This window comes from Heterodontus francisci, chromosome 13, assembly GCF_036365525.1.
Source record: "Heterodontus francisci isolate sHetFra1 chromosome 13, sHetFra1.hap1, whole genome shotgun sequence".
NCBI classification, from domain to species: Eukaryota; Metazoa; Chordata; class Chondrichthyes; order Heterodontiformes; family Heterodontidae; genus Heterodontus; species Heterodontus francisci.
The window spans coordinates 78,825,929-78,841,045 of NC_090383.1; the positions used below are offsets into that span (position 1 = coordinate 78,825,929).

Genomic DNA, 15,117 nt, shown 5'->3' on the forward strand with positions numbered 1-15,117 from the left:
TAGTTAACATCAGTCCACCTGCTTGCAACAGAAATGCACAATGTAATTTTTATTTTTCTCTTACAAAAATCAATTTCTTAAAATGACTTCCAGTCAGACCTCTCAGCACATTGAATATGTTTACATTCTTTAATATTTATAGCAAAATAAACAATGAGTATAGAGACGATGTTAATGATTTCAATAGGAATCACGAACTGAGGTGATCTTGTGCGTGATCTTTGTGTTAGGTCCTCCATAATGTCTAATAAAGCAAACCTGGAATATTAATTTCAAAGTAAGTTCAGACTGTATAAATTTCTTTCAGGATCTATATGAAGTGCACACATCAGACAGTTTTGTGATTGTGGAGAGTATGAATCTCTTCCTTGCCACTGAATCTGTCCCTTGACTTCTGACCTAACCAAGATTCAAAATCCTGAGTGCTGCAATTTTCTTTCTTCCTTTAAAATAAAAGAATCTGAATCGTCTTAAGTTCGGTAAAGTCTTTGTTTTGGGATTTCAGTGAGCTGCTTGGTAGAATCAAATGTGAGCTGGTTGGTAGAATCAAATGTAAGCTGTTTAGTCATCATGTGTGTAGCAGAATCGACCAATTTTCAATGTACATGTCATGCAGACCCCCACCTGCCAAGAATGAGGCATGAATTTTGTCATATAAACATTGATTTTAAATTGTTACTGGAGTGACGAAATAACTTGTTTGAAGCTCACCAGACTCTGAGCTGGAAGGACATTTGCATACTAAGAGACGCTGCTTGTGGAGACAAAGGACTATTCCCTGCTCCAATTAACCCAAATGGATTTTGATCACCAGACATTTAAGGTGTAAGGAAGCACATTCCAGAGTCTGCTAAGGTAATACAATTCACAAACCTCACAGGAGAGACTGTTTCAAATAAGGAGCTCGTCACATGACTAACCTGCTGGGCAACCTGGGGATTTTTGAATTGTGCCACAGAGAAAGGAACAGAAGGCAGTGTGCAACTGAAGCTGGAACAAGGAAGCCGCTCTCTCTCGCTCTCTCTCTCTCGCTCTCTCTCTCTCGCTCTCTCTCTCTCGCTCTCTCTCTCTCGCTCTCTCTCTCTCGCTCTCTCGCTCTCTCTCTCTCGCTCTCTCGCTCTCTCTCTCTCTCTCTCGCTCTCTCTCTCTCGCTCTCTCTCTCTCTCTCGCTCTCTCTCTCGCTCTCGCTCTCTCCCTCTCTCTCGCTCTCTCCCTCTCTCTCTCCCTCTCTCTCTCCCTCTCTCTCTCCCTCTCTCTCTCCCTCTCTCTCTCCCTCTCTCTCTCCCTCTCTCTCTCCCTCTCTCTCGCTCTCGCTCTCGCTCTCTCTCTCTCGCTCCCTCTCTCTCGCTCCCTCTCTCTCTCTCTCTCTCTCGCTCTCGCTCTCTCACTCTCTCTCTCGCTCTCTCTCTCTCGCTCTCTCGCTCTCGCTTTCTCCCAAGACACCGGACCCACGGACGACACGGACACCTCAAGAGAGACAAGACTGCTACAACGGAATACGTTGCAGCATGGACTGGGCCCCAACGAATTGCAAGATTTACCGCAACCATTGAACTTAAAGGACTGTAACTACCAGATATTGCCTCAAACGTTTCCCTTTTATTCCTTCTACTTTTTCTGTATCTGTGTGTGTGTTTATCGCATATGCATGCTAGCGTGGTCAAATCGTGTATCCGTAGGCGTTAACTAGATTAGAGTTTAAGATTAATAAACTTCTACCTTTCTTGTTTAAATCAAAGGAAACTTGTTTGATTTCTTTGCCTTGATTTCAGTGCTGACTCGATGGGCCGAAGGACCTCTTCTGCACTGTATTATTCTGATTCTGTGATACAGTTGGAGCCGTGAACAAGGATTCACTAAGGGGAAGCTAAAAACACGGTGTTTTAAAATTAAACCCTGTTACTGTTAAACCAGGCAAAGGCTGAGAGGGAACCCCCTAGATCCCTCTCACCTGGTCGTAATAGAAATTTGGGGGCTAGCATCCGAGCTTTGATCCACAGACAAACGAGAAATTGGAAGTGAGAAGCCAAATTGATCCCAAACAAAAAAGAGCAAGATTTCAATACAGGTTTTCTTGTGGTTGTGTGTGCTTGAATACTAACATGTCTGCAACTGAAGCTAGTAGCTCCCCAAGCCAGGGTGAAGTAACCTAGGATAAGTTAAAAGCACTGTCTGTGGAGGAAAATGGCTGAGCAACGTGGGATCACCGTACATGGCAAGGCTAGGAAGTCTGAACTCCTAAGACTAGAGGTCAACCATTTTTCCCTTGAATCTGAGGAAGCAGAAACAGGGTTAGAAATAGACTCCGACAGGGTATCGCTAGCAAAGATACAATTGGAACAGAGGAAACTTGAATTTGAGGAAAGAGAAAAAGAGAGACAGGAAAGAGAGAAAGCAACAGCCTTCCAGAAGGAAAGTGAAGACAAAGTGAGGGAGGAGAGAGAAAGAGAAAGAACCTTCCAGAAAGAATGCGAAGAGAGTTGAAGCGTCTTGAGTTAACTAGGGGGCGACAGAGTAACCCCAGTGAAAGCAAGGCCACTATGGAGGAGCGTAATTCAGGACTGGGTACAGTATTGTTAAGACTCTTTCAACTGATCCCAAAATTCATTGAGGGATACGTGGAAGCATTTTTTGTATCTTTTGAAAAACTGTCAAGGCAGTTGAAGTGGCCAGCTGAGGCTTGGACTCTGCTGTTACAGAGCAAATCAACTGGAAAAGCCCATGAGGTTTATCCCATGTTGCCAGATGAGAGTTCATCAAATTATGAGCTGACACAAATGCTGTCCTTGAAGCTTATGATTTGGTATTGGAAGCTTATCGCCAAAAGTTTAGAACCCTCAAGAAGCAACCTGATCAAACTTACCTGGCGTTTGAGAGAAATAAGCAGCTGGCTTTTGACCAGTGGCTGAGGGCTCTTAAAGTGCAGCTCAGCTATGAAAATCTCAGAATTTTGCTCGAATTTAAAAAATCTCTCCCACTCTCCATTAAGCCACATGTAGAAGAGCAGCAGGCTCATAGAGCCCAGCAGGCAGCAGTCCTGGCTGATGAGTTTGCTCTCATTTATAAGTCGGTTTCCCAGGGGGAAACCATTCCTAATCATTCCTAATCCACAAATCTGAAAAGGACAAAGGGAGGGAAGGTGATGGAAGCCCAAGCAGTCCTGGAAGGGGAAGAAAAGCAGGAGACACAGGGGCCCTCCTCCAGCCAAAAAGAAAGTTGCTGCAAGCAGGGGTGAGACCCGGAGACCTGTATGCTTCCATTGTAATAAAGCAGGGCATTTAAGAGCTGACTGCTGGAAACTAAAGGGAAAACCTGTAGGGTTAATCAGGGCACTCCAGCTCAGTGAAAGAGAAGGGACCCTGAGGGAAAGCACAGCTGAACTGTGCTTTAACTGCAGCAGCAGTAAGTCCCAGAGAAACTGCTACTGTGAGTGCTGGAAAATGCAATAGGATTCCTGAAGGGTTTTGTGTCTGAAGGGTGAGTAACCCCATACCTCTCGAGTGGAACAGGCAAGCCCATAATTGTACTCCGGGATACAGCTGTGAAGGCCAGGGTGTTCATGAACGGTATCAGAAGGCAGTTTAGACTCGTACCTTTACACCAGGTGCACCTGGAATGCGATCTAGTTTCGGGATTGGTGACAGTAGGGATTGTCCCTAGTTTGCCTGTGGATGGGGTTGACCTGTTTCTAGGTAATGATCTGGCGGGGGTGAAGCTAGTGGCTTCCCCAGTAGTGTTAGAAAGACCAAGAGAGGTCAGGGAGACCGACCAATTGCAGGAGAAGGTCCCAGGCATTTTCCCTGACTGTGTAGTAACTCAGTCCATGGCCACATCAGTTCCCCCAGAGGAGACTGAACTGGTGTCGCAGACGGATGACCCTGCTGTCTGGTTGTCTGGAGCATTCTTTGGTGAATTAGATGACCCAAAGGATGGACTACACAGGCATCCCTAGTCGAGGCTCAACAAGCAATCTCATCTTAAAGAAATTAGCACAGACTGCCCAAACCGAAAGTGAAGCAGAGGGGAGTCCCTGAGTGCTACTATGTGAAAAATGAGTTTCTGATGAGGAAATGGAGACCCCCCTCACCAACTGGCTGCCGAGGAGTGGGCAGTGGTTCATCAAATAGTGGTGTCCCCGAGGTACCGTAATGAAATACTAAGACTGTCCCACGAGCTTCCCATGGCAGGACATGTCGGGGTACGGACAACCCAAGCCCGTATAAGGCAGCATTTTGACTGGCCAAAGCTCCACAAAGTTGTGGTGGAATTTTGTAAAACTTGCCACAAGTGCCAGGTGGTGGGGAAGCCCCAACCTGCAATAAAACCTGCCCCCCTAATTCCCATCCCAGCTTTTGGGGAACCCCTCAGCCGAGTGCTGGTGGACTGTGTGGGACCCCTCCTGAAAACCAGCGGGGGCCACTGGTATCTCCTCACCATCATGGATGCCGCTATCTGATTCCCAGAGGCCATCGTCCTACGGACTATCTCTGCAAAGGTGGTGGTCGATGGGCTAACCCTATTCTTCACTCGCTATGGCCTGCAGGTGGAAATCCAGACAGATCAGTGCACTAATTTCATGTCTGGAGTCTTTCCAAAAGTCAGGGGCAACCTGGGCATAACCCAACTAAAGTCAGCAGCATACCACCCCCAGTCCCAAGGGGCTTTAGAACGGTACCACCAGACCCTAAATACAATGATCAGGGCATACTGCTCTGAGTACCCCCATGACTGGGACAAAGGGCTGGGACGACTCCTGTTTGCCACCAGGGACTCGCCAAATGAGTCCACTGGTTTTAGCCCCTTTGAACTAGTCTATGCACATGAGGTGAGAAGCTCTCTTAAACTAGTCAAAGAGAGGTTTTTGGGGCATGGCAATGAGTCTCCCATGTTGAACTACATTTCCACGTTCCGGGAGCGGTTCACAAGAGCCTGCACGGTGGCTCAGGAGCACCTCGAGGTCTCCCAGACAGCTATGAAAAGAAAACATAGAAAAAAGCAGCAGGAGTAGGCCATTCAGCCCTTCGAGCTTGTTCCACCATTCGCTATGATCATGGTTGATCATCCAACTCAGTAACCTGTTCCCGCTTTCGCCCCATACCCTTTGATCCCTTTAGACACAAGAGCTATATCTAACTCCTTCTTGAAAACACACAATGTTTTGGCCTCGGCTGCTTTCTGTGGTAGCGAATTCCACAGGCTCACCACTCTGGGTGAAGAAATTTCTCCTCATTTCAGTCCTGAAAGGTTTACCCCGTATCCTTAGACTATGACCCCTGGTTCTGGACTCCCCCACCATCGGGAACATCCTTCCTGCATCTACCCTGTCAAGTGCTGTTATAATTTTATAGGTTTCTCTGAGATCCCCCCTCATTCTTCTGAACTCCAGCGAATATAATCCTAACCGACTCAATCTCTCCTCATAATTTAGTCCCGCCATCCCAGGAATCAGTCTGGTAAACCTTGCTGGGCTCCCTCTATAGCAAGAACATCCTCAGATAAGGAGACCAAAACTGCATACAATATTCCAGGTGTGGCCTCACCAAGACCTTGTATAATTGCAGCAAGACATCCCTGCTCCTGTACTCTAATCCTCTCGCTATGAAGGCCAACATACCATTTGCCTTTTTTGCTGCCTGTTGGACCTGCATGCTTACCATCAGCGACTGGTATATGAGAACACCCAGGTCTCGCTGCATATTCCCCTCTCTGTTTATAGCCATTCAGATAATCTGCCTTCCTGTTTTAGCTACCAAAGTTGATAACCTCGCATTTATCCACATTATACTGCATCTGCCATGCATTAGCCCACTCACTCAACTTGTCCAAATCACCCAAAGGCCCTCTGCATCCTCCTCACATCTCACCCTCCCACCCAGTTTTGTATCATCTGCAAATTTGGAGATATTACTTTTAGTTCCCTCATCTAAATCATTAATATATATTGTGAATAGCTGGGGTCCTAGCACTGATCCCTGCGGTACCCCACTAGTCACTGCCTGCCATTCGGAAAAAGACCCATTTATCCCTACTCTTTGTTTCCTGTCTGCCAACCAATTTTCTATCCATTGCAATAAACTACCCCCAATCCCATGGGCTTTAATTTTACACGCTAATCTCTTACGTGGGACTTTGTCGAAAGCCTTTTGAAAGTCCAAATAAACCACATCCACTGGCTCCCCCTCATCAACTCTACTCGTTACAACCTCGAAGAATTCTAGTAGATTTGTCAAGTATGATTTCCCTTTCGTAAATCCATGCTGACTCTGCCTGATTCTACCACTGTTCTCTAAGTGCTCTGCTATAAAATCTTTGATAATGGACTCTAGAATTTTCCCCACTACCGATGTCAGGCTGGCTGGTCTATAACTCTCCCTGCTTTCTCTCTACATCCCTTTTTAAATAGTGGAGTTGCATTAGCTACCCTCCAATCTGTAGGAACTGTTCCAGAGTCTATAGAATCTTGGAAGATGACTACCAATGCATCCACTATTTCTTGGGCCACTTCCTTAAGTACTCTGGGATGCGTACCATCAGGCCCTGGGGATTTGTCGGCCTTCAATCCCATCAGCTTCCCCAACACCATTTCTCTACTAATACTGATTTCCTTCAGTTCCTCTCTGTCACTAAGCCCTGTGTTCCCCAACATTTCTGGTATGATATTTGTGTCCTCCTTTGTGAAGACAGAACCAAAGTATGCATTTAGTTGGTCAGCATTTTCTTTGTTCCCCATAATAAATTCCCCTGTTTCTGACTGTAAGAGACCTACATTTGTCTTCACCAATCTTTTTCTCTTCACATAACTATAGAAACTTTTACAGTCAGTTTCTATGTTCTTCGCAAGCTTGCTCTCGTACTCTATTTTCCCCTTCTTAATCAATCCCTTGGTCCTCCTTTGCTGAATTCTAAACTGCTCCCAATCCTCCGGTCTGTTGTTTTTTCTGGGAAATTTATATGCCTCTTCCTTGGATCTAATGCAATCTCTAATTTCCCTTGTCAGCCATGGTTTGGCTACCTTTCCCATTTTATATTTGCACCAGACAGGAATAAACAATTGTTGCAGTTCATCCATGCGCTCTTTAAATGTTTGCCATTGCCTATCGACCGTCATCCCTTTAAGTAACATTTTCAAATCCGTCATAGCCAACTCGCGCCTCATACCTTCGTAGTTTCCTTTAGTAAGATTCAGGACCCTTGTCTCAGAATCAACTACGTCACTCCCCATCTTGATGAAGAATTCTATCATATTATGGTCGCTCATCCCCAAGGGGTCTCACACCACTAGATTGTCAATTATTCCCCTCTCATTACACAATACCCAGTCTCGGATGGCCTGTTCTCTAGTTGGTTCCGCAACGTATTGGTCCAGAAAACCATCCCGTGTACACTCTAAGAATTCCTCCTTTACGGTATTATGACTGATTTGATTTGCCCAATCTATATGCAGATTAATGTCACCCATAATTACAGATGTTTCTTTATCGCATGCATCTCTAATTTCCTGTTTAATGCCATTCCCAACATCACCACTACAGTTTGGCAGTCTATACTCAACCCCCACTAATGTTTTTTGCCCCTTAGTGTTTCTCAGCTCTACCCATACAGATTCCACATCGTCAGAGCTAATAATTTTCCTCAATATTGCGTTGATTTCCTCTTTAACCGGCAATGCAACTGCACCGCCTTTTGCTTTTTGTCTGTCCTTCCTAAATACTGAATACCACTGGATGTTCATTTCCCATCCCTGGTCACCTTGCAGCCATGTCTCCGTAATCCCGACTATATCATACCCGTTTACATCTATTTGCGCGATTAATTCATCCACTTTATTGTGAATGCTCTGCGCGTTAAGGCACAAAGCCTTAAGGCTTGTCTTTTTGACATTACTTGGCCCCTTCCCACTCTTTTTCACTGTGTCCCTGTTTGATTCTGGCCGTTGATTTCTCTGCCTATCACTTTTCTTATTCCCCTTACTATCTTTTGTTCTTGTCTTTGATCCCTCCTCCTCTGACTCCTTGCAAAGGTTCCCATCCTCCTGCCATTTTAGTTTAAACCCTCCCCAACCACTCTAACAAATACTCCCCCTAGGACATCAGTCCCGGTCCTGCCCAGGTGTAACCCGTCCAGTTTGTACTGGTCCCACCTCCCCCAGAACCGGTCCCAATGTCCCAGGAATCTAAAACCCTCCCCCTCACACCATCTCTTCAGCCACCTATTCATCCAATATATCCTGCTATTTCTACTCTGACTAGCACGTGGCACTGGTAGTAATTCTGAGATCACTACCTTTGAAGTCCTACTTTTCAACTTACTTCCTAGATCCCGATATTCTGCTTTTAGGACCTCATCTTTTTTGTTTTACCTATGTCGTTTGTACCAATGTGTACCACGACCACTGGCTGTTCACCCTCCCCCTTCCGAATGTCCTGAAACCGCTCTGAGACATCCTTGATCCTAGCACCAGGGAGGCAACATGTCATCCTGGAGTCTCTTTTGCAGCTACAGAAACGCCTATCTATTCCCCTTGCAATTAAATCCTCTATAACTATTGCATTCCCACACTTTTTACTCCTCCCCTGTGCAGCAGAACCAACTGTGGTGCAACGAGTTGGGCTGTTGCTGCTTTCTTCTGAGAGGCCATTCCCCCCAACAGTATCCAAAGCAGTATATCTGTTTTGCAGGGGGATAGCCACAGGAGATTCCTGAACTGTCTGCCTAGACCTCTTGCTCTGCCTGGTGGTCACCCATTCCCTTCCTGCCTGTAGAGTCTGAGCCCGCGGTCTGATCACCTCTCTATGCGTGCTATCCATGGTACTCCCTGCCTCGTGGATGCTTCACAGTGTCCCCAGCTGCCACTCCAGCTCCGAAACCCGGGCTTCCAGGAGCTGCAGCTGGATACACTTCCTGCACACATGCCGGTCCCGGGCACGGGAAATGTTCCCGGCTTCCGACATGGAACATGAGGAGCACACGGCTCTGAGCTCTCCTGCCATGACTTAACCCTTTAAATTAACCTTTTGGAAGATCTTAATGTCAAATAATATCAGTTACTCTAGAGCCCTTCTTCCCTGGTCCTCGTTACTACAGAACTCCCTAAAGAAAAACACTACTTACTATATATGAAATAAACTGTAAACTTTTATTACCTTAGATACTTACCCAGCTATTTAGAGCTATTCCCTAACAGCAGTGACTCACCAGCCAATCACCTTGCAGCTTTCCTGTGACGTCACTGTTGGCTTTTTCAAATCTCCGGCACGCTGGAAGAGGTTCAACTGCTCTCCGCTCCTGAAGGTAAGCAGATAAACAGGCCAAAGCCTGGGGACAAATGGGCGCACCCCTGAAAGCCCAGTTCAGTGGCCCATACCGGGTGGCAAAAAGAATCAGCCAGGTAAATTATTTCATCGAAACCCCAGATCGAAGAAAACAAGAAGGCTGAGCCACATTAACATATTAAAGCAAAATCAAAGCCGGGAAGGGGACTGACAGGCACAGGTCTGTCAGACAGTCGGGAATAAGGGAACAATCAGGATCATGGGGACAAACTAGAGGAAGGCTTGGGGGACACCCACATTGAACCCCCTCCTGCCCGGTCGACCACCACCGAAGTGTTAAACAACCTAGATACCACGCTCTCCTATTTAGAAGTGGAACAAAGAGGAGCCCTGGCCAGGCCGATCATCACCTATAAAGAAGTCTGCAAGGACACACCAGGGTGTACGACTTTAACCCTATGTGATGTGGAGGTGGGAGAGACCTCCCCCCCCCCCCCCCCCCCCCACCAATTAAACAGAACCCTTACCTCATGGGCCCCCAGAAACTGGCCCAAGTGCGGGAGGAAATCCAGTATATGCTGGACAACAACCTGATCTAGGTCAGCCAGAGCAGCTGGCATTCTCTCGTGGTGCTGGTGCCCAAGCTCGATGGCTCTACCCAGTTCTGCATTGATTACAGGAAGGTCAATGCAGTGTCCAGAGCGGACTCCTATCGCATTCCCCGCCTGGAGGACTGTATTGATAGGGTGGGGAATGCCACCTACATCACAAAAATAGACTTACTAACGGGATATTGGCAGGTTCTCTTAAAACCCCAAACCAAGGAGATATCTGTGTTTTTCACGTCAGACGGCCTGTTCCAGTGCTCAGTAATACCTTTTGGGCTAAAGAATGCCCGAGCCACCTTCCAAAGGCTGATGACCCGGGTGCTGGCTGGCCTACCCAACTGTGTGGTATACCTGGATGATCTGCTGGTTTACAGCAAGACCTGAGGGGGAATCACTTAGCCCAATTAGATGTCCTCTTCCAGCAATTACAGGTGGCCCACCTGTTAGTAAACCTCACCAAGAGCAGGTTCGCTAAGGCCCAAGTGACCTATCTCTGGCATGTGGTAGGACAGGGGCGAGTGCTCCCCAGGACAGCAAAAGTACAAGCATTGGTGGACTTGCCCACCCCTACCTCGAAGCGGGAAATCATGCATTTCCTGGGGATGTGCAGGTTCTACCACAAGTTGGTTCCAAATTGCAGCACTATAGCTGCCCCACGAACTGACTTACTGCAGAAAAAGGCAAAGGTGGTGTGGTCAGAAAAATGCCAAACTGCTTTCGAGAGGCTAAAGGACATACTGACGAATGAACTGGTCCTGGCAGCTCCAGACTTCAATAAACCCTTCAAAGTGGCAGTTGACGCCAGTGACCTAGGGGTATGTGCTCCAAGATGATGATACAGGCATTGAGAGACCGGTAGGGTCCAAAAAGCTAAATCGGCACCAGAAAGGTTACTCCACTGTAGAAAATGATGCTGGGGAAGTTGTTGGCTCTCCAGTACTTCAACATTCAACATATTCAGCAGAATGAATACAGGGAGATGGTGGTTTACACTGACCATAACCCCCTAATCTTTGTGGAGAAGGTCAAGGCCTAAAATGCCAGGCTGTTTCGATGGAGCCTGCTCCTACAACCCTACCATCTAAAAATTACCCACATTGCAAGGAAAAGCAACATTATCGCAGATGTCCTGTCCCGGGTCTCAACCGAAACCTATCTTAGACCCACCGCAAACCAACAAGGGCAGCTAAAAGCAGCACCGCTACCAAGAAAAGACAGGCTGTCATAATTGTTAGGGTACTGAATGAATGAGAGAGACGTGTGTGTGTTTTCCTGTCCTTATCTTCTCTCTCCCTTTTAATGAAATGCTCTTCTAAAAACAAAATCAATTTCATTCCGCTGGGTGTGGAGGTGTTGTGCAGACCCCCACCTACCAAGAATGAGGCATATTAATTTTGTCATATGAACATTGATTTTAAACAGTTGCTGGAGTGAAGAAATGACTTGTTTGAAGATCATCAGACACTGGGCTGGAAGGACATTTGCATACTGAGAGATGCTGCTTGTGGAGACAAAGGACTATTCCCTGCTCCAATTAACCCAAATGGATTTTGATCACCAGACATTGAAGGTGTAAGGAAGCACATTCCAGGCCCTGCTAAGGTGATACAATCCGCAAACTTCGCAGGAGAGACTGTTCCAAATAAGGAGCTAGTCACTGACTAATCTGTTGGGCAACCTGTGGTTTTTTGAATTCTGCCACAGAGAAAGGAACAGAAGGCAGTGAGCAAATGAAGCTGGAACAAGGAAGCCTCTCTCTCTTGCTTTCTCCCAAGCCATTGACCCACGGAAGACACGTAAACCTCAAGAGAGAAAAGACTCCTACATCGGAATAAGTTGAAGCGTGAACTGGGCCCCAACGAATTGCAAGACTTACCAGCAACCAAAGACTCTGCATTGAACTTAAAGTACTGTAACTACCAGATATTGCCTCAAACTTTTCCCCTTTATACCTTCTACTTTTTCTGTCTCTATCTGCGTGTGTATCACGTATGCATGCTAGCGCCGCACATTCGTAGTCATTAACCGGATTAGAATTTAAGATTAATAAACTTCTACCATCCTTGTTTAAATCTAAGGAAACCTGTTTGATTTCTTTGCCTTAAAATTGGAGCAGTGAACAAGAATTCACTAAGAAGAAGCTAAAAACACTGTTTTAAAATTAAACCCTGTTATGGTTAAACCAAGCAAAGGCTGAGAGGGAACCCCCTTGACCCCTTCTCACCTGTTAGTAGCAGCACAAAATCTACTTTTTACGATGTATTCCAGTGGAAAGTTTGCTAATGTTGTCTTAAATTAATCTTTTATTGCATTGCTCATAATCCAGCCCATAAGCAGAATATAATTGTATTGCATGCTCTGTTCATTTTTCAAACCTTTGTAGAGGGAATGGGGCTAAATAAGTAACAATGGGGACGCTTCAGTTGGAGAAAATAAACTGCAATTTTTTAAACATGTACATGAGTTATTTGGAATAATTGTGGTAATTCCAGTGAAATTCTTATCTATGTTCATACTTTGAAATTCTGAACTTCAGTTACAAAGGAGGTTGAATCTGACCTATTCTTAAACATATTCTGTGGATTTCTTTCTAGCTTGAGTATGTCATCTGGACTGACTTAATGGAGTGCTAAGGGAGTGCTGTCCGCCTTTTGCGGTAGTTCAGGTAGACATCAAAGATCCCATGATTCTATTCAGAGAAGAATCAAGTTCTCCCAGTGCCCTGGCCAACATTCCTCTTTCACCCCGTGCCACCAGAAATAATTAACTGGCCACGCATCTTATTTGCTGTTGGTGAAATTTTACTTCATGTATGTTGGATGCCATTTTTACTTTCATAATGACTAAAAAGTGTGGGCCGTCCTGGTAACGTGATGAGAATGTGTATAAGAACATAAGAAATAGGAGCAGTAATAGACAATACAGCCCCTCGAACCTGTTCCACTATTTAATAAGATCATGAAGAGGAAAGTGCAAGACAGCGAGTTGTAGAGAAATGTGTAGAGGACTTGTCTTCAGCTCCGCTTTCCTGCCCAATCACCAAATCCCTGATTCTCTTAGAGTCTAAAAGTCTATCGATCTCAGCCTTGAATATCCACTCAATGAACATCCACAGCCCTCTGGGGTAGAGAAATCCAAATTTCAAGTTGCCTTTGATTTTGATTGCTAAATTGTTTGTTGAGACATTGATTAAAAACAACTGCTGATAACTTCCCTTATCCTGCAGGGGAGTAAACATCAACGTTCTGAGACATGAAGCTGAATTTTACGGGATTACTCCTCTAGGTAGGATTTATCATTGTTCTGTTATTGCAGCGTATGAAAGAAATTTTTTTTGCAGTGTTACGACCGAGGCGGGAGTGATGTACTGTCCATTTAATCCCATCATTCCACAGTTCACGCATATTATTTAAAGTTTTCCCACCCAACCGGAAAACAGCCAAGTTTAAACACTCTGGTAACCCCCAGAATAAAACAGACCAAACCAGGTATCTTTAGACAACAACAAATTAACTATTTATTAAAACTAAATCTTAAACACTATTAAGATCAACCTATGTCTAAAGAGCTTATAACTTATTTTAACCTAACTCCCCCATTCTCTCTCTCTCTCACACATATGTCTAAAGAGCTTATGACTTATTTTAACCTAACTCCCCCATTCATCTCACACACGCACACAAAACTCAATGATTAACCATTTAAAAAAAATAATGTTTTAAAAATTAGCTGTTTCTTAAGAATAAATAAATAACTGGGTTTTTAGTCGTTGTGGGTTACGTTCCTGATGGGTGAGGTATCCTAGTGTAAAAAATAATTCGATGCCACTCAAAGTCTCCACATGGATTTGATGAAACAGTCTTTTCTTGATAAGCATTCTAAGCACTGGCTGCAGCAGGCGTCAAACAGTTCTTTAAACAAGGAGTATAGGTCCACTCGGATTTTAAAACTGGCTGTTTTTCACCGAAATTTTACTGCAAATTCTAGAAAACACAATCAGTCGAGAGTCAATCTTGAAACAAAGATTCTTAGATTGGAAGTAAAGAAAAAGGAATTTTGCTACCTCCAGCAATATGAATGTTCTCTTCAAAAGAGATTTTTTTCTCCTTAGGTAATTAACACAGCCTGTGGCTCATTGTAGAATTTCTGCTGAGAAAATTGTCGTCTTTCAAGGCAAGCACACTTTGCTGGTGTCTCTGAAAACTAGTTTTAGATGGTTTTTAGCTATAGTTAAATTGAAACATTACACCATGTGACCTCTCCTGCTGTTGCCTAGGTAGCAGGTGCAGCTGTGACACATTGTTCTCAGAAATCTAAAACTTCTCTCTCTGCCTTAAAGGTACACTCTTTTAATCAGAAGAGAAAATAAATAGTTCTGTGACAGCAGGATATAGGGTTCATTTTTAAATAAAATCAAATAGTGTTTTGATGATGAACTGTGATTATTGCTCTAACTGCTGTTCATAATAAAGAAGAACTTTATTCTAGAGATACGTCCTCATTAATACATACTGTCCATTTGTTGTTTGATGCCTTTTACAGGGCTGCACCTGCATTCATCCCTTTCAATCTGGTCAGATTACATAGGCCCTTGCAGTGTGTCAGCTCTCTAATATTGTGGTCCACGAGTTTGGTCAGTTTACAGACCAATTCTATTTTTTGTGAATCTACTCCATTGTTTTTTATGTGCTGGTCCACTGAAATGGAGGAATTAATAAGTAATATAAATTCATTAAAATTCAGTTGGAGTGTAGTTCATTACTTCATTGCATAAATGTACCATCCTGGTATGGTACTGAGGTGTACAAAATGGGCAGGTATGAAGTTCATTCCCTAATCCATGTTAAATTACTTGATCTCAGCTAAGCACTACAATCAAACTTGATGACTTTAGTCTGTGGGGTGAGGAAAATGGAGGGAATAATATCAGCCAGGATGCTCACCCCTAACTGCTGTTCAGTGAGTTCTGCTGCAAAGTGTGGACATTTGAGTAAACAGAATTGGGTTTGGCTGTGATGTAATAGTCTGCAAACACTCGCTGTCTAGACTTCAGTATGGGAAATTATCACAGTTAACTTACTGGAGGACTGCTCATATTTGTGAAACTGTGAGTCAGCACACTGAGGAAGGGAGAAAACCAGGTAACAAATATTCCTGTACATACCTAAGGCTAAGTAACTACTATTCCTAGTACTTGTATCCACACTAAAATTCTTCTTTAACATTTCGATGTGATG

At 44.6% G+C, this 15,117-nt stretch overlaps 1 protein-coding gene across 2 annotated transcripts in view; it reads left to right on the forward strand.

The window, feature by feature from the left end:
* kctd3 (potassium channel tetramerization domain containing 3) overlaps positions 1 to 15,117 on the forward strand; it is a 99,979-nt gene that overhangs the window by 31,470 nt on the left and 53,392 nt on the right. For both annotated transcript variants that reach the window (XM_068045043.1, XM_068045044.1), the window contains one exon: positions 13,107 to 13,165. In XM_068045043.1, the coding sequence (XP_067901144.1) occupies positions 13,107 to 13,165 (59 nt within the window). Of the gene's footprint in view, positions 1 to 13,106; positions 13,166 to 15,117 lie in introns of those variants that run through there.